Below are 20,944 nucleotides of genomic sequence, written 5' to 3' on the forward strand. Positions count from 1 at the left end.
AGAAAAACAAAAAAACTATCCCAAGCAATCATATGCATTCTATTTGTAAATTGAGTATTGCATGGAATTTTGTGTTGCTCAGGATAAGTGTGATGCAATTCTAATGTATAAAGAATATATTTAAATGACATTTTTAAAGAATTTGAAAGTTTAATGTGGCCATACTGCTGCTCTCCAAACATTAGTATACCGTCCCAAATACTGACACTGTTTATTGCCTATTGATATCTGCTCAACCCTGAAGGTGAGATGTTCTTACTGTAAATGCTAAGGCACTTCTTCAGATGTGGAAAAAAAAAAAAAAAAAGAGGACTACTTGCCTCAACATACTTTCAATATAAACAAACTTGGATTTGGGGGGAAAATATATCTGATGGATCTGATATCATTAAGAAGTGCAAGACTATGTCAAAATTTAAAGTTTCATGAGACAAACCAACACTCCCATTACTAATTTTTTACCCATTTGGTAAAAAAATGCCTTCAGGAACTCTAATGTTATGCTGTGCTCCCACAGTTGCCACCCTAACTTGGATTGTCTTAACAACACTCTTTTAGAAGATGTAAGTGATTTTCATGAAAAACCATGTTTTAAGTAGAGTTATGTGTATGAATTTGTAATGATCCTTAATTTTTAGTGAATTCTATCACCTCACTTCCAAAGTACCTTTGCACCATTTCATCTATGTCATCATTTTATTCTGAATCCCTCCCTCCTGTGTTGTATCACTGTGCAGATTTCAGTCCCCAAAGTAATGGACTGGACTAAGTAGCCTTAGTTACAACTATGAAGCTGCTAGTAACCCACGTACAGTGTAAAATCACCAAGTCTCCTAAGGCATACCACATCCTCCCACTTATTATCCTAACATACCTTGCTCTGGATTTCTGCATGCTTGAAGAGTATTTCATTTTTCTCTAGAAATCCCACAACAAGGGAAAGTAGTGAATCCCCATATGAACTGTGTTTTTTCTTCTATTTTACTTTCACAAATTGCCAGAAACCCAACCCATATCTTTAAAGTACATCATAAATTTTTCCTATGATTTTTGTTGAAATAAAGTTCTCTCAAAAGAAGAATTTCAGGAAGGAAATTGATAGATAATAAGTTACCCACTGCATCTCTAATAATCAATTAACACATAGGGTATAGCCAATATCTAAGGTAAAAAATGCATTTAATTACCTACTGTAATACCAGAAAGCAAGCTAATATTATACCTAAGTTTCTGTTATAGGAATTGTAGAGGATTAACACAGGAAGGGAAGTAATTTGTGAGGTGCTTTGAATCAACAAACTTAATCCTGACAAAAGCCTAAGATGCAGATGTATAGTACACCATTTTAAAAAATGAGAATATTGGTGTTCAGAGTGGATATTGAAGGCATAGTAAAACTGAAACTTCTTTTAAATTCCTATTTCCTATGAAATATTTTTATAAGATTCTATATTAAAATCCAGAAGATGCATTCATTGGTAATGTTAAATGAACAACATTAAACTAGCCTTCAGTAAAATTCCCTTGCTTGGGACTACTATTTTGTCTAGATTAGCTGTACCCAAAATGCAGTGCCATTCACCTAAGAAAATACAAAATGAGCCAAAACAGAGCCTAACAATATAACAGAGCCTAGCACTCATGTGACAGCATCCATGCTTCTTTGAAATTAAAATTAAGGAGGGTATATACTAGAAACAGAGAAGAAAGACTTGGAGAACTTTATTTCTAGTGTTGATTCCATCAAGAGGATATTTTGTGAGCAGAACAAGTCAACTAAACTGCAGTAATTTATGTTTTCAAATTTGTAGAACAAGTGTAATAAGATAGATGTTTCTTAAATGTCTCTCAGCTCAGCTCTCTACAATTTGATGCTGCTCTGAAACTAGGATTTCAGAGCTGGTGGAGTGGCTCTCATAGAAATTCTGGAATACGCCAGGCTGACCACACTGACTGTACAATATACTTGCAGAAATCTCAGTCCAACGATTGTGTAGAGTCTCTGTTTGGCCTGAGGATGATGTCTCAAGAGTTGTTGTACTCTACTTTATCTTCAGCATAATTGTTTACTTCCCTGATATAATTTCTGTACTATTTTTAATAACTGAATCTGAAGAAATTGAATTATTCTAAGGAGGAAAAATAAGTTGTCTTGGTATAAGCTTTTCATTATGACAAGAGATTTTATGAAGGCAAGAGTAATTATTAGAGTTGCATCTTTATTGATAACTCCAGACAGATGAGAATTTTACTGGGCATTAAGTGCTTAAGAGTTTTTATTTGATGAGATTTGATAGATAGAAGCTGTTAAGTACATGTTTTTGTCAAACTATTTTGAAGTACCAAAAAAATAGAAGATTGGTAGTCAGGTGGTATGTAAACCAAGATTATGATGATGATGATGGTGATGATGATGATGTTTAATACAAATGCTTTAACTGAGTAAAGGATGCTCATGTGATTTCAATTATTTTAAATGACAATTACATTGTTACATGGTAATTTAAGAATGTGTGAAGATAAAATGAATATATCAAAATGATTTATAAATTGCCCACATTTTGAAAATCTGGCAACTGTTAATATTTTGTTAGATGTCTACTTTTATTCCCATATAAAATAAAGTGTTGCATTAACATAGATTTAACATTTGAAATTATAAATAGTTGAGATGATTCATATATATAGCTGTCTTCCTTCTTTTACTTAACGTGTCTAAGAATTTTTCAGTTACTTAACATTTATTTTTATTAGTTACTAGTAAAAAATATTTCACTGTAAATATGCATTTATTTGAAATAAATATTCCCAATTTTAGACATTTTCCTTTTCATTTGATATAACGTTGCAAATAATATCTGTTTCCCTACATCTTTTACAAACTTTTCATCATATTGCAATAACAGACTATTTAGGACTTGGGGAGTTTTATTGATGGTTTAGAATATATAAACTCATTGGTGGCTTTTGATTTATCAAGCCAAGTCATTTTCCAGAAATTTTTTGCATATGTTCGTTTCCAGAGACTGAATGACCAAACTAACACCATCATTAAGTATTATTTTCCTTTGTTGTTTTCTAATTTGGTTTGAAAAATACATGTTATTATTTTACTTTTGATTATATTTCTATTTATTGTTAAAATGGTTATTTTTATTACATATTAGATTTTGCTGATTTTTTAAACTTAAAATCAGGGTTTATGCATTTTTTTAACAGGTTTATAATTGTTGTTGTTGTTACTTTGACTCATAATGTTTCATGTGATCTTATTTTATCCACTTATTTAGAGTCATTTATAACATGCTGTGCTGAAAGCATTTCAACTAAATCTGAAGGGCCATCCAGTCTACCAGAAGATTGTGGACTCTAGTCAAGTTATCTCAGTATTTTCAGTATATGAATCAGCTGAAGTATAAGCATCACTTGAGCCTCAATAATAGACACATTGTATTTCAGCTTCTAAATATTTGTAGGGGGGGAAGGGTGAGTTATGGTGCAGCCATTGCTTCAGAAAATTTTGTTTTAGTTATTAGCTACAGCATAAAAGGCCAGCTACACTTTTTTACGAATCTTCCTTTTCTTTTTTTAGTGTTTTCAACCATATAACACACATTTCTCAAAAGTATGAAGAATATAAAATAGAAAATATAATAGATATGAAATAGAAAGTATAAGAAAAAGAAGCACATTTATAATAGTTTCAAATATATGAAATAAAAAAGAAAAAATCTAAACAAGAAATGTGATATAATTGGATTAAATAGACACAAAAGTTTATAAAGTCTATAATGAAGAAGTATATGAATGGAGGAAAATACCATATTCCCCCAAATTACTTTGTCATAGCAAGGACTATACTTTCAAACATTTTTATTAATATGCTGAAGTTACAAATAAAATCCTAAGAAAATACTTTGGAAATTGAAAAAAAACTTCAAATCAGATATGGAATTATAAACGAAATAAATAGTTAAGAAAATTTTGGAGACAAAGGATAATGCATCCTGAAAAGCTTATAATATTTAATGAGAATTTTTTAAACATAATAAATGCACAATCAAAATATAAAAATACTATAACAAACTTGAACCTACAGAACCTATATAGAACCTCTGTTCAGTAACCTCAGAAAGATGCTCAGAATAAGAAAACATGGTATTACAGTAAGGAGAAAAGACATAATTATTTAATACATGCTCATGGAACAACTAATTATATAGAAAAATAGTACTGTTTATCTCCCAACATTTAACAATTAAATTCCAAAAAACTTAATTTTAAGTGTAAGTGTAAAAGAATAAAGGACAGAAGAAAATATTGTTAAATAGTTATGTAATCTGAGACTTAAGGAAAATTGCTTACAAAGTATAGAAACAGGAGAAGAAACTGGAAAAGATGGATATAACTCACTATATAAAATCACAATATATATCTACCACATAAAAAAGAACCATAACAAGACTGACACTAATAGATACTTAAGATGGCATTTAAAATATAAATGAGTGTGTATTTTCATAATGTACAGGGAAAATATTCTAAACATGTCATAAAATACAAAATCATAAAAGGAAAAATGTGCTAATGCAACTACACAAAAATACAAAATTATCTGTATGGAAACAGATTAAAAATCAATAGTATATACTTTATTAATAGACAACTTAAAACAAATAATATCATTTGGACAAGGTTTCAAGTTTTACAAAATAATCATACATTCACTTAATTCTCAAATTAGGAATTACTTGTTCCCAATTTATAGATGAAAAACTGAGGCCCGAGTTGTTGAAATAATTTCCTTATTTTTCACATAGTGTGCAAGTGGTAGAGAAAATTAAATCCCAGGATTTTATCTGGACAAAAACTGGAAGCTAACATAGACAATTAAGACTTGTTGTAAGTGATAAATGTATGGGTTATTACTTCAATATATTTTAAATTTTATTTTAAATAAAATATTACATAAAAGAAAAAAAGTTTTATTTTGAATCTTGGCACACTTCACTAAAACATTTTGCCATTTCTGCACCTATCTCTTATTTTCACGTGGGTGGTCAACATAAATTGCCTATTCCATCTAATAAATTTTTCAAGAAAGCATTCTCAGGGAGCAGAGTCCCTCATCCAATCCTACATGACTCTACAGCTTTCCGGTTTAGAGATGAGGTGTACGGTGACAAGGACAACTGCCCTAAACTTCTATAGTAACCAGCACGAGTAGCTAAGTGTGCACATGCCCTGTGCGTAGGTTCATAAGTTCTATAGAGACTATGTTTTGCATCTGTTCATTGACTCAGCTAAGTTTGTCTATTTTATTAAATAAGGGTGATCTCTCACACAAAACTTTCCCCTCCATGTCATCCTTCATTATTGATGCTGTTTCATCATACATAGATTATACTCAACTCTCCTTGTCAAAATCTCCACCTTCATATATAATCTCATTTTTATAATTTCAAATATGGATGCTCTGGTGCCTGATCATCCATATTTGCTCCTTATTTGTAATTCCAGTGAGAAATCGTTTACCAATTCACTGCCTAGCCAATCACACCCATAAACAATGTTCTTCTCATTCTTTTTATTTTTTAAAATTTATTTATTTTTATTTATATATTTTTGACTGTATTGGGTCTTTGTTGCTGCACGCGGGCTTTCTCTAGTTGCTGGGAGTGGGGGCTACTCTTCCTTGTGGGGCCTGGGCTTCTTATAGCAGTGGCTTCTCTTGTTGCAGAGCATGGGCTCTAGGCATGTGGGCTTTGGTAGGTGTGGCACGCGGGCTCAGTAGTTGTGGCACACAGGCTTAGGTGCTCTGCGGCATGTGGGATCTTCCTGGAACAGGGCTCGAACCTGTGTACCCTGCATTAGCAGGCAGATTCCTAACCGCTGTGCCCCCAGGGAAGCCACTTTTTGTTCTTTATTTTTCTTCATTTTCGTTTTTTTCTTTTTATTCTTTTTGAGACCTCCATTGATTACAAAGTTTTCCAACCTTTCTCTTCTTCCTCATACCAGTTAAATATATGTTCTGTTCAAATGTCTTTCATTGCTCTTCCTCTTTTTTTCCATTTTTATCTGGGATACCCTGTCTATTTTGTAACTTTAACTATGACCTGTATGGTGTGTAGTAGTTGATGCTATAGACTAAACCCATATCCTGCTCTTACTTTACTATTGCATTTCCAAAATCTTGATAATCCCTTTTAGCTGAATATTCTGTCAATGCTTCAAATTCAGGATACCCCAAATCAATCCATACCTGTTGAAAAAATCAAATCAATCAATATCTTACCTTAAACCAGCTCCTCATTTTTTACTTTAACATTTGGTTTGGAGTAAAACCATTCTTCTCATTCTCTCTTTCAAGATATCTCAATGTTACTTTTACCAAAAATAAAAGTGACTGACTTCATTAAAAGCCTTTTCATTGTACTGGCTGGCTTTTGTAAAACTAATGAATCTCTCCATGAAGATAAACTTTAGAAATGTTATTTATTTGGATTTATACCCATGGACAAAAAATAAACCTAGATTAAGAAAAAGTAGATGTCATATTGTTGATATTAACCAATGTTTGAACTTTTAAAATTCTGCAAAGTTAACAAAACATCTGTCACTGTTTGGTTGCTAAATAGGATTCAAATATGCTCTTTATTGAATATGTCATTTATTGTAATACTTACATTGTAGTTTCTTTTGAAAAGTTTCAGTGCTCACTTTTTATACATATTTAGTGCTCCACTTAGATGATCTGAAACAATTATACATATTAGCCGAGACTACAGAATATAGAAAAAAATGTTTGCTAAGAAGAAAATCAGTTCTTTTCTCTGCCTTTTAAATTCAACAGATGAAACTTTAGAAGATCAAATTATCATATAAACTGTCTTTTAAGAGATTTTGTTATATGTATGATCCATGACCCTTTTCAAATTATGTTGACATATCAGTTAACTTTAAACGATCATAAAGTGTCAATTGTTAAGTTTGACAAATGTGGGTGACTCTGTTCTGGTCATAAAGATTTCTGAAATCTGTAGAATGTAAAAAAAATTCGGTGGCAATTTCATTTTTCAAGGTGAACAGAGGAATGACATTTATTTTTGAAATTTTATTTTTAGAATCATTTACAATCCATTTTGTGCCTAGTATAATGGGACAAAAAGGGGATATATTTACAGACAGTGAGGGACAATGGAAAGTCTCCTATTTACAGCTGCATAAATCTAATGTAAGCATGTTTTACATAGAGTTATATCCTCTTTCTATATGGAAACAGATGTGGATTTACCATCTGTCTGTTGTGCGGTGGGTTTTAGCATTTAAAAATCACCCAAACTTTGTTCCTTTAATAGCATTTTCTGTTTTGCAGCTTTTATTCTTTTGTATTGTGTGTGGGTATGTACTATTTCCCATATTATTATCCAATCTCTATGAAGTCAGGGTCCATATGTTATCCTTAAGAAGAGTGCTTTGTATACATTGTAATTGCTCAAGGGTATAGTTAAGGGTATGGATAAAATCTTAGTTAAAATCTTTTTTTCTGTCAACATAATTAAAACACATTGCTTTAAGTTTTGACCTTATTATGCAACTGAATTTCAAGCAACTTTTAATTATTATTTTAATTGCAAGATAATTAATTCAAGAGTGTAATACAAAAGTTTTGTTGATGCAAACTTATTAATATAAATTTATCAATAGAAGATTAACCTTTATTTCATGCCTGCCAATGTTAAATCTGCAGGCAACATTCATTAATGTCTTTAATAAAATTAAAAAATGCTAACCTGAATTGTTTATTTTCTCATTTATATTTCTAATCATTGCATTTTTATAATTGCTTCAAATAGATTTTTTATATAAAAATTTATTTTAGAGGATATAATATTTTAATAAATATATAAATGTCAAGGAAGAATTATTGGTGTTCAATAGTACGTGGTATTTTTTGTAACACTTGATGAGTCTCTTGTTATATCTTGATTTATATTCTATTTTTCTGATTTATATTTTGGAGAGGGTAGTAGATATACAGTGAAGTAACTAGAAGTTCTCCCTGTTTCATTAACTGTTGCTAAATATTTTATAGTTCTACAGAACATGATCTATAAACCATCATCTTTTTCAGGAAGCGTGTTCCAAAAGAATCAAAGACATGAAAAAACATCAATGAAATTTAATATTTTTTTATAACATAACAAGCAGTAAGACTATCACAGCATCAGAGTATTTTAAGATAGGATGAGATTATCGATTCTAGCCTATAAACTAACGTGATAAAATCTGCAAGAATCCTGGCAAGCAAATTTCTCTCTTCTCCTTTATTATTCTCATCATAAAGCTGAAAATTATTGTGGGGGAAATTTCAATTCAAATTAATATCCCTTATATAAAAACATAAAGTTTTCTTTTTTTCGCTTTAGGACTTACACTGCTTTCTTAAACAAAACCACACACAAATTTGATCCTTTGACCACATTGTATTTTTTATGTTCTCATAACATATGTAATACATTCTGTGTCTTCTAAGTCATCATGGTGATATTAAAGACTTTATACTCTTTTTATATAATTCAGTATCAAAATATCTTCAATAAGTATTGTTTGGCATACATTATTTTGCTCTTTGGCCACACCACAAGGCTTGCGGGATCTTAGTTCCCTGACCAGGGATCAAACCCGGGCCCCATCAGTGAAGTCCCAGAATCCTAACCACTTGTCCGCCAGGGAATTCCCTGTGTGGCATACCTTTACGATAGACCTTTGAAGGTCACTATCACCTACCTCACCCATATGTCCTTTAATTTCTCCTAAATAAATTTTTAAAGACCAAAATGGGAAACAGTATTTTAGATGTGGTCTGATGTGCATAGTTGATGACAGAAAATTAGTCTTCTTTATAATAAAGGGGTGGTCAGTGACAAACCTCTGAGATTCAACATATAAGGTATGTTGTAAAATACTGTGCATTTTGTAAAATGCTGTGACTGTTATTTAATCAATTATATTGCTCAATTGACTAAAGAAAGTATTGTTTTTGTCGTTATGATCTGTTCAACTATATCCTTCTCTACTTGATTGCCACATTAGAAATATAAAATAATGCATGTTTTAATAGACATGTGGAATATTTTAAGGCTTAAGGAAAATGTAAGCATTATACATGTTATTTTAGCAACACAAAGATAACTAGTATTAAAATGTAGGTGTGACCTTCTAGTTTATTTTCTCCTTTTCAAGTAGTAGAATGGTCAATAGTATAGGCTTTGGGAATCTCTAAATAATAGTTTGTTAGTTAATATGTATGTATGTATTCATTCATTCATTCATTCATTTATTCATTTACTTTTTAATTGAAGTATAGTTAGAATTCTTTTTAGCATCTGCCCCTTACATCTGCCCCTTTGTGTAAGTCTAGGACTGAAAACTCAGAATTGCACTGGAAAAGAATTTCAGAGGGGTTAGTGAGTGCATCCTTTCTCTATCAGCTAATTTCAAGCAGGGTTTCCAAGGCACTAGCATTCTTATTTTTAAAAGGTTGAGGCTGGACAAAGATTTCCTATAACTCAATTTAGTTTCTATGAGTTAACAGACAGATTTACCTTAGGATTATTTTAGTAAAAACCACAACATTCCAACAAGTAAATTATCAACTCAGTTGTGGTATTTAATGTGAAATTTCATGACTATTGGTGTTTTACGTCAGAGCAAGATAGTTCATTAAACGTCAGTTTGCCCTTTGCTTCGTCTATAAGATTTATGTCAAAAGGTAAACTGATCTTTGGAGATGATGACTGATTTCTATCAACATATAGCTTTCTGATACTGTATTATTACATTCCAAGTTGATACAATTCTGTTAGTGCACAATGTTCATAGTGTATAATATTTCTGCATAAAGCCAATGTGAAGTAAATTAAAACAACTTTTTATCTGAATGATAATATTTTAAAAATCATTGAATAACTTTTCTCTAAATCTTTTTAAAAATACTTGCAGTCATGTATAAAATTACAGAGTCTCAAGAAATATTTGTAAAGGAAAATATTTAATATGGTGGAATTTTTCAGCTTTTAAACTTTCATGAACAATGCATCTATGAATGAGGGCAAATGATTTCTTTCAGTCTTGCCCTGGTGGGGTTGGTGGTGAGGTTTTTTTTACATGCATATGACACTGTTTCTTTTTTAGTACCAGAAATGTCCTCATGCAAAACTAAGGTAATATACTTCAGTGCTGGGTTTCACCAAATATATACAAATACACATCTAGCATTGTAGAGTTTTATATTTGGAATACTTTTTTTCTGCTTGACTCCATTATCATGGATAACATACCAGACTTTGTGATGAAAAACTTGAAATTAAATCATTAAAAATGTAAAAGTTAAGTTTTAGTTCCCAAAGAAGATCAGTTATTAATACAAGAATTAGTTTTTATTGCATGGATATCATGAAGATTATTTAACGGGTTAGCTATGAATAATCCACAATTATATTTTATGTACTTTTCTGCAAAGAGGGAGGATATAAATTGTAAAGGCAATTAGAAAAGGGCTTAAGAGCCAATAACTATGAAATCAGTAATATCTCAGTAGTGTTTTTGAGAAACTGGTTTGGTCTGGATTGCTAATTCTACCCATACTTTCCGGAAGCTGTCTAGAACTGTTTCAGACCACAGGTTGAAGTAACAAATAATTAGTGACATTGCCTTGTAAATTTCACAGGCTGCGGGGCTCCTACTCAGTTTTTAATTAGAATTATGACTAAATTATTCATTGTCTTTGGGAATTTCCCTGAGGAGGGAGCGTAGTTGAACCTTGCACAAGATAAGAGAGATTAGCTACTTAATATATTGAAATCATTGGAAAAATTATGGGGAGAGCTTTTATCATTTGGTGAATTTCATTGTGTCTTAAAATTCATTCCTCATTTATGACACAATTATTAGCTACACAAAAGTTAAAAAAAAATTAAAAATAAATGATCATAGAAAATCTATGAATATTTGTGTCCCTAGTTTCTTGTGATAAATGTCTTACAGATTTCTATAGCCTTGCTACTTTGTGGTAAGTCCTCTATTCTGTTGCCTTATTCTCTTGGTCACATGTATTAAAATGTAGCTCTGTAGTTCCTCAGATTACCATTATTTTTATAGTGTTTAAATGAGAGGAAATAGGCCACTTTTAGCATATTGAAACTATTTTTGGTTTATATTGATACATTTTGGTAACATTGTAGCAATAAATCTGGTAGTTATTTTCTGATCTTTTTAATTGGTAGATTCCAGTTTATTAAACTGTCCTATTCATAGAAATTATAATAAATTCTTAGAACTTTCACTCACTACCTAAAGTCATAGAATTTAACATTGGGCAATTCTTTCACTGTATGATTAAGTCCCCTTTTGGTCCTATGCAGTTTAGTACTTTGAAAATCGGCTTCCTTTATTCTAGATGATAATAAGCCCCATGTAGCTTTCATTGTAGGGTTACAATTCGTTTCCACTTTACAACTGATTCTGGGAGTGTGAGTATGTATATGTGTGTGTTATAAGCTTATAAAAATCTAACCCTTTCACAGTGGGGTTCTTTGGTAATTGACTCATTTAGCTGTTCTCTAAACTGAGTCACTCACTCATATTAGGAAAATGTCCCTGTAATTATTTTATAGCACCATCATTGCCTTGTTACAAAAATAGTTCTTGCAGGTAAAAGGAGGTTTCCTATTTTTAGAAGGTTGCACTAAAATGATGTTTGCTTTTTCTCTTCCATTTTTCTGCATACGATTCAAGCCAATACACATTGTATTGGAATTTTTTTCTTTTCACAGCTAGGGCTTATTATGTTTCATTTAATCTTTTTTCAATATTAATAGTACCAAAGCTAGTTGTTCCAACTATTTGGTGAGACAATTTAGTGAAGAATTCGTAAAAGTGTAACAGGAATCAGGAAAATAGGAATAAATGTACTCAAAATCTGAGAAACGTTGTAGAGTGTGAAATACTTTGGCATAACTTTGAATATTGTAGTTAGGTGAAAGTCAGTATACATGGGTTTGTTGTCTTTCTAAAGTCACAATTTGTCTTAAAAACTTCCGTGAATGGTTATGTTATTTTTTGTTGCTATTAACTCAAAATAGTTGTTTTAATGATGGTAAGAAGTAGCCATAGTTGAAAAACACACCTCATGATGGCTGATTTACTAGGACTCTGGAAAAGGGAATACTCAAGAGAAGTAACTTTATACTGTGTTTTCTGATTTTTCTCATGCTTTCTATTAAAATTTAAACATTAGAAATGGAATATAATAAATACATTTATATTTATATTTGTAAACACTTTAAAAATAATAGTTAAATATTCACACAAAATATTTACCATAGCCATTAACTAAAACTATCATCAAATTTGCTTATGCGCTGTGTACAACATGGAGCTTATAAGTAATTAGACACTTAATTAGACACTATGATGCAGATACAGTGTACTTGCCCAGTTCCTGAGCACTTCCAATCTGATTTCAGCAAGAATAAGATCATTGACTAGTCAAAACTATTAGACTATATTTCTTCTCTGTATAAGAACAGATTCATTATAGAAAATAATTGAAAGATCATATATGAATTAACCAAAAATTCTTTCTTCTTAAACTCAATTGCATAGCAATTGGATATACTCGGGCATAGGTTTATGTTCAGTGATGTTTATTTCAGGAATAATCGTAAAGACAAAAAAGGCACTGGAATATCTATCAAGAAGGCTATAGTTGAATAAACAGCGAGACATGCACATCATAGGCTACTATGCAGACATGTTAAAAATAAAGGTTTGGATCAGGATACGATCAACTCAGCAGGATAGGTTGTTATGTGAGAAAAGCAAGCTGCAGTAGGTAGCATGATCCTATTCTTATGAAACTGAAATTGGGATAGTTTCACTCCTACCAGAGAAAGTCACTTTTTAGGAATAAGGGGCTGCTTTTAGATCATCTTTCTTTAGAACATCTCAAAAAGTTGAAAAAAAATTAAATATGTTTTAAAACAAAGGAGAGGTAAAATGGCAGTGTTTTTCACCGAAACAAAGTATGGAAGAGGACAGATATCCAGAGTGATAAGCCATGGTGTTCACTTGGTACATCTGCCAATTTTGAACAAGTTGCTCATAAGGTTAAGAAACTAAACAGCACTTCAGACAGCCTCAGAGGACTGAGGGAAAAGCCGCCATCTGACACTGAATAAAGGAGGTTGCACAATAAAATCCCTTGTTTACATGGGCTGAAACCGCAAAGGGACCACGACTTAAGAGAAAGAGTGACTTGGAAATAGATAAGACTATATAGATAGACTATGATTACGGACCCATTTTAAAGTATCTCAATTCTTGAAATTAGATTCTGGTGATACTGGACTACTACTGAGTTGAATGGACTTGAAGAAGCAAACATATGAAATTGGAAGAAAGATAACTTCATCTCATGCCTCACATAATTTCTACAAACAATTTTAAAAATGTAATGTAACAGATTCATAAATAACCATAGACATAAAGAAAAAAGAAAACTTGAGAAAAGTATGCTTTCTCTGTTCAGGGGAATAATGGCAAGATGAAGAAACTATAAGAAAATTGAGTAAAATTTCTAAAATTGAAAAAAAAGTAATAAGTGAAAAACTGAATATAGAACTATAACACTAAATGAAACACAGATGAAGGCAGAGGTGTGATGATTTGTAATATGTAATATAGAATGAAGCTCAAACAGTTGAATGAGTTGGGAAATGCACACATATTGTGAGATATATAAGGATAAAATAATGTGTAACAAGCAGGTATTTGGATTCCCAAAAGGAAGGGTGCAGAAGCAACATTAGGAGAGATAATGAACAAAACTTGCGCCAAAAGGATACACAACCTCAAATCAGTTTCAAGAAGTTCTTAACACCAGAGGCAAGATTTAAAATATCCACATTTATCTCTTTTCCTCTATCTCTTTACCTATCTATGTATCTCTGTGTCTATGTATCTACAGCCTGTATCTACTGATTCCCCTATTTATATTCCCCTTGATATTTTACAGTAAAAGTACTGAAAACTAACAAGGAAATGAAATCTATGTAATTTTTTCCCTTAAGATATAATTTACATACCATAATATTCACTGTTCTAAAGTATACAATAAAATCATTTACAGTAAATTCACAATGTCATGAATTCCTCATTACTATTTAATTCCAGAACATTTTCATTACTCCTAATTTTTCTTCCCCTCAACCTCTGGTAACCACTGATCTATTTTCTGTCTCTAACGATTTATCCATTCTGGATATTTCATATAAATGAAACCATAAAATATGTGACCTTTTGTGTCGGACATTTTTCACTTAGAATAATGTTCTCAAGATTCATTCATGTTGTAGTATGTATCAATAGTTCAATCTTTTTTATTCTTGAAGAATATTCCATTGTATGGATATACCACATTTGGTTATTCATTCCTCAATTGATTTGGGCTATGGACATTCATGTATAAGTTTTCATGTAGATATGTCTTTATTTTCCTTCGATATATTCCTAGACATGAAATTGGAATGATAATGACATTTGAATTTTATGTAATTTCCATGTGTCAGAAATGGTATTCTATTTTTTTTTTCTTTTTTCTTCAACCATTTAAAAATGTAAAAATAATTCTTAGCTCATGGACAGTAGTAAAATTGGCAGCAAGCAGACTTTGGCCCATGTGCCATAGTGTGCCAATCTTTACTCTGTCTTCCAGGAGAGAATAACTGCACTGCAACTCCTCTTAGGCAACAAAACCATGCCTTCTACATTGGCTTCACCCCACTGTATACCTGCCTACATCTTCCTTCTTTAAGGGTAACAAAGATATTTCCAATTTTAAGTTTTTAAAATAGAAAAATTGAATTTTAATGTTTGCACATGGGAAACATATAAGTAATTTTAATTATCTGTTTAATTTCATTGTAGAGTCTTTAATTTTATGAAAAAATGGCAATTCAGCCTTGTTTTAGCTCTTTTTTATAGTTAAAGTATATTATGTTGATGGAAATATTTTAAACTACAAAACATATGTATTCAAAAGAAAAGAGTTTATTATCTGTCATAAAAATGAATTTTAAAATGGATAGGGAGAAATAAAAACTGATAAAAGGAGTTGAAATTAGCTAAAAATAGAATAAACACAGAAAAAATACCCAAATAATGGAGACTCCAAGAAGTACATAATGAAGTATGAAACTCAGAGTTGAGAAACAGGAATGAGAATTTTGGAATCAGAAATAACTGTAGCAGTGACACAGACTCCTGAACCTTAAATTCCAGCAATTCAGTTTGGAAAGGATTAGACTGCAGACAACATAATATGTTTTGGAAAAATTAGAGAGCATAAAGAATAAAATAAAATATGTGTTCGATTAGGGAAAGAAAGGAAAACCACCACAGGAGGAAGCTGTATTGCAGTGAAGAGAGAAAAGATTTGAGGGTTTCAGTGCCGAGGCCAAGGATGATGGACATTCTCATCAGAATAAAACATTCCCAGATGCTAGCTTGCCTTCAGAAAGAGACAACTCATTTAAAATTCAAATTCTCATTTGTACTTTTATCTCTAGGGCCCAGGACACCTCAGCACATATATGCCACCACTCCTTGACAATAGGACTATTTAAGAAAAGAAAAATATAAAGTAGTCATATAGTAGTCATAAAGTAGTATTAATAATCTACTAACTGAGAAAAGCAAATTTGAAACAGCACATCCTAATTTTGTGTGTGTGGTATATGTGTTTGTGTTTGTCGATGCTGAAATATCAATTCAAAATACAGACCTACATGAAGGTCTATATTTCACAGGTCTGAAGCCAAATAGAAATGGTCTTTCCATTGGAAAATAAGAACTTGAACCATTTATTGCCGGAGGGTTACTAGGGGTTTCCCTCTGTATCTCTCATATCCCATTTTTTTCTTGCATTTCAAACTCAAAACGATAAAACCTTACTCTTCAACTACATTGAGCTTCACTGACTTTAAAAGGTGTCACACAGATGATTTTATTGGTCCCAAACAATCCTGAGAAATGTATAGCACCAGTATTACCATCTCTATTTATAAATGAAGACACAGAAATTTAAAGACAAAGTAAAAAAAAAAAAAAAAAAAAAAAAGACAAAGTGTTGTAATCAAACACAGTTGGTAATTGGCTAAGACAGAATTCGGTTTGTTGGATTTGAAAACCCATGCTCTTTCCATTAAAAAATACTACTCTCTTCCGTGAATTTATAATCCCTGCAGTGTATAACATAGTTATTTGCATGTATAAGATGTTTAGTAGCTAACCGTGAACAGTGGTATGCATGTATCTTTTTGAATTAGAGTTTTTATGTTTTTTTTTTGGATATTTACCTAGGAGTGGAATTGCATACCAGCATTATTTACACTTGTCAAGGTATGGAAGCAACTTAAGTGTCCATCAACAGATGAAAGATAAAGAAGATGTGGTATATATACAGTGGAATATTACTCAGCCATAAAAAAAGAATGAAATAATGTCATTTGCAACAACATGGATGGACTTGGCGTGTTTTATGCTAAGTGAAATATAATAACACTTATGCTGTGGTACAGAAAAAGAAACAATCAGAATACATTTAGGAACTAAGATAATGTCTTGAGACATATTAACAAGTATCTTGGGGATGAACTAGGAGGTGATGAAAAAGTGCAGCAGTAGTCAGAAAGTACAAGGTTTATATAATAATCTAAAGAATATAAAACATATACTAAAATTTATGCCAAAGCATTAAAATATTTTAAATAGATTATACCAGGGTAAAGTTTACAGTCTAGAAAAATTACTCATTGTAGAAGTTTGATTAGAAAAGATAGGATGCAGGGAGACAAGTTAGCATGTAATTATAGCAACTGAGACCAGAAACTGTGAGACTTCAGATGGTGGCAACTAGAGAATGGGGAACCAGGAAAGGCAGGTGGTGGTTTGGGGTGGGAAATATAATAAATATAGAGACATTTAGATCAGAATTTCTAGAAATATTCACAGAAAGACAGAATTTAAATATTTAAATCTTGGGCATATCAGAGAATTCTGGGATATAATTATTAATCTGGGACATAGAGGCATATGAGACAGTTGAAGAAAAAGAGAATAAGTAATTCATGCAAGGGTCATATTTAATATAAGAACAGAAGGTTGAATAAACAACCTGGAAAATATTGATATTTAAGGATAAATATCAAAGACATCTACAAAGGATATTGAGAAGAAATAGCCATGAATTAAGTTCACTGAATCCAACGTGGTGATGGTCAACATTGCCAGGGGTCAATAAAACAGAAAGGGTAGGTTCCTGACTTTGAACCTTGGAAAGTGAACAGTCTAGTTGTCTGCAATTGTGCAGCTTTATGGCCTTGGACAAGTTTGGTCTCAGATTCTTAGGTAAAACTTAGGGAAAATAGCAATTACAACATAATAATTCAAATAAATTAGTTTAAAAACAAAGTAAATTATCTGGAACAGTCAAAGTTTTAGAGAGGACACTTACAAATTATTTTCCAATGTGTTCCCGGTACCCAGAATCTGGAACTGAGATGAAAAGAAGACAGGTGATAAACCAAAGATAATATAACCTGAGACTTGGACCAGGTCTCCAAATTTTACATTTACTAATTCACAGTTAATTTTCCTACATGTTTTGAAAAATAGTTCTATTGGGTTTTTATGAATCTGTAACATAAAGAATGCATCTGTGGCAGAAATACTGAAAGGGGTGAGAAGGGTTTTGGACTTCTCGCTATCACACATTTCCTATGTCCAAGCAATCACCTTCAAGTGAAATCTTTTGACTGTGTTCGTTATTCTCATTTCTAATTGTTTGTTTCAAAATAATAAAGTGAAGACATTTATATTCCTTTCTTCTCTATCTCCAACTCTCTTTCCCAAATATTTCAAATTTCAGGTGAAAGAAAGATTTATATTCCTTTCTCATTTTTTTTAATTTTTTTTTTTAAATTTATTTATTTTTTTAACACCCTTATTGGAGTATAATTGTTGTACAATGGTGTGTTAGTTTCTGCTGTATAACAAAGTGAATCAGCTATACATATGCATATATCCCCATATCTCCTCCCTCTTGCATATCCCTCCCACCCTCCATATCCTATCTCTCTAGGTGGACACAAAGCAGCAAGCTGATCTCCATGTACTATGCATCTGCTTACCACTAGCTATCTATTTTACATTTGGTAGTGTATATATGTTCATGCCGCTCTCTCATTTCATCCCAGCTTACTCGTCCACATTCCCATGTCCTCAAGTCCATTCTCTACATGTGAGTCTTTATTCCTGACCTGCCCCTAGGTTCTACAATTTTTTTTTTTTTTTTTTTTTTTTAGATTCCATATATATGTGTTAGCATATGGTATTTGTTTTTCTCTTTCTGACTTACTTCACTCAGTATGACAGACTCTAGGTCCATCCACCTTACTACAAATAAGTCAATTTCATTTCTTTTTATGGCTGAGTGATATTCCATTGTATATATGTGCCACATACTCTTCATCCATTCATCTGTCGATGGACTCTTAGGTTGCTTCCATGTCCTGGCTATGGTAAATGGAGCTGCAATGAACATTGTGGTACATGACTCTTTTTCAATTATGCTCTTCTCAGGGTATATGCCCTATAGAGGGATGGCTGGGTCGTACAGTACTTCTATTTTTCGTTTTTTAAGGAACCTCCATACTGTTCTCCATAGTAGCTGTATCAATTTACATTCTCAACAACAGTGCAAGAGTGTCCCCTTTTCTCCACACCCTCTCCAGCATTTATTGTTTCTAGATTTTTTGATGATGGCCATTCTGACCAGTGTGAGATGATATCTCGTTGTAGTTTTGATTTCATTTATCTAATGGTTAATGATGTTGAGTATTCTTTCATGTGTTTGTTGGCGATCTGTATATCTTCTTTGAAGAAATGTCTATTTAGGCCTTCTGCCCATTTTTAGATTGGGTTGTTTGTTTTTTGATATTGAGCTTCATGAGCTGCTTGTAAATTTTGGAGATTAATCCTTTGTCAGTTGCTTCTTTTGCAAATATTTTCTCTCATTCTGAGGGTTTTCATTTCATCTTGTTTATGGTTTCCTTTGCTGTAAAAAACCTTTCAAGTTTCATTATGTCCTGTTTGTTTATTTATCTTTTCACTTCCATTTCTCTAAGAGGTGGGTTAAAAAGGATCATGCTGTGATTTATGGCATAGAGTGTTCTGCCTATGTTTTCCTCTAAGAGTTTTATAGTGTCTGGCCTTACAGTTAGGTCTTTAATCCATTTTGAGTTTATTTTTGTATATAGTGTTAGGGAGTGTTCTAATTTCGTTCTTTTACATGTAGCTATCCAGTTTACCCAGCACCACTTATTGAAGAGGCTGTCATTTCTCCACTGTATATTATTGCCTCTTTTATCAAAGATAAGGTGACCATATGTGTGTGGGCTTATCTCTGGGCTTTCTATTCTGTTCCATTGATCTATATTCTGTTTTTGTGCTAGTACCATACTGTCTTGATTACTGTAGCTTTGTAGTATAGTCTGAAGTCAGGGAACCTGATTCCTCCAGCTCCGTTTTTCTTTCTCAATATTGCTTTTGGTATACAGAGTCTTTTGTGTCCATACAAATTGTGATTTTTTTTTGCTCTAATTCTGTGAAAATGTCATTGGTAGTTTGATAAAGATTGCACTGAATCTGTAGATTGCTTTTGATAGTATAGTCATTTTCACAATGTTGAGTCTTCCAATCCAAGAACATGGTATATCTCTCCATCTGTTAGCATCATCTTTAATTTCTTTCATCAGTGTCTTATAGTTTTCTGCATTCAGGGTTTTTTTTTTTATTTTTTTAAACATATTTATTGGAGTTTAATTGCTTTACAATAGTGTGTTAGTTTCTGCTTTATAACAAAGTGAATCAGCTATACATATACATATATCCCCATATCTCCTCCCTCTTGTGTCTCCCTCCCACCCTCCCTATCCCACCCCTCTAGGTGGTCAAAAAGCACCAAGCTAATCTCCCTGTGCTTTGCAGCTCCTTCCCACTAGCTGTCTATTTTACATTTGGTAGAATATATTAGTCCATGCCACTCTCTCACTTCATCTCAGCTTACCCTGCCCCCTCCCCGTGTCATCAAGTCCATTCTCTACATCTGCATCATTATTCCTGTCCTGCCCCTAGATTCTTCATAACCATTTGTTTTTTTTTTTTAGGTTCCATAAATATGTGTAAGCATACTGTATTTGTTTTTTCTCTTTCTGACTTACTTCACTCTGTATGACAGACTCTAGGTCCATCCACCTCACTACAAATAACTCAATTTCATTTCTTCTTATGGCTGAGTAATATTCCATTGTATATATGTGCCACATTTTCTTTATCCATTCATCTGTCAATCGACAGTTAGGTTGGCTGAGGGTTTGTCAGATATGGCCTTTAATATGTTGAGGTAAGTTCCCTCTATTCCTACTTTCTGGAGGGTTTTTATCATAACTGGTTTTGAATTTAGTCAAAAGCTTTTTCTGCATCTATTGAGATAATCATATGGTTTTTATCCTTCAATTTGTTAATATGGTTTATCACACTGATTGATTTGGTATATTGAAGAATCCTTGCATTCCTGGGATAAACCCCACTTGACCATGGTGTAGGATCCTTTTAATATGCTGTTGGATTCTTTCTGCATTTTGTTGAGGATTTTTGCATCTATGTTCATCAGTGATATTGGCCTGTAGTTTTCTTTCTTTGTGACATCTTTGTCTGGTTTTGGTATCAGGGTGATGTTGGCCTCATAGAATGAGTTGGGGAGTGTTCCTCCCTCTGTAATATTTTGGAAGAGTTTGAGAAGGATAGGTGTTAGCTCTTC

At 32.2% G+C, this 20,944-nt stretch overlaps 1 protein-coding gene across 2 annotated transcripts in view; it reads left to right on the plus strand.

The window, feature by feature from the left end:
- Positions 1-20,944, plus strand: part of EYS (eyes shut homolog) — a 1,775,980-nt gene that overhangs the window by 255,349 nt on the left and 1,499,687 nt on the right. For both annotated transcript variants that reach the window (XM_057527983.1, XM_057527984.1), the window contains exon 10: positions 9,908-9,917. In XM_057527983.1, the coding sequence (XP_057383966.1) occupies positions 9,908-9,917 (10 nt within the window). The remainder of the gene's footprint in view (positions 1-9,907; positions 9,918-20,944) is intronic.

This window comes from Balaenoptera acutorostrata, chromosome 14 (genome assembly GCF_949987535.1).
Source record: "Balaenoptera acutorostrata chromosome 14, mBalAcu1.1, whole genome shotgun sequence".
Classification (NCBI taxonomy): domain Eukaryota; kingdom Metazoa; phylum Chordata; class Mammalia; order Artiodactyla; family Balaenopteridae; genus Balaenoptera; species Balaenoptera acutorostrata.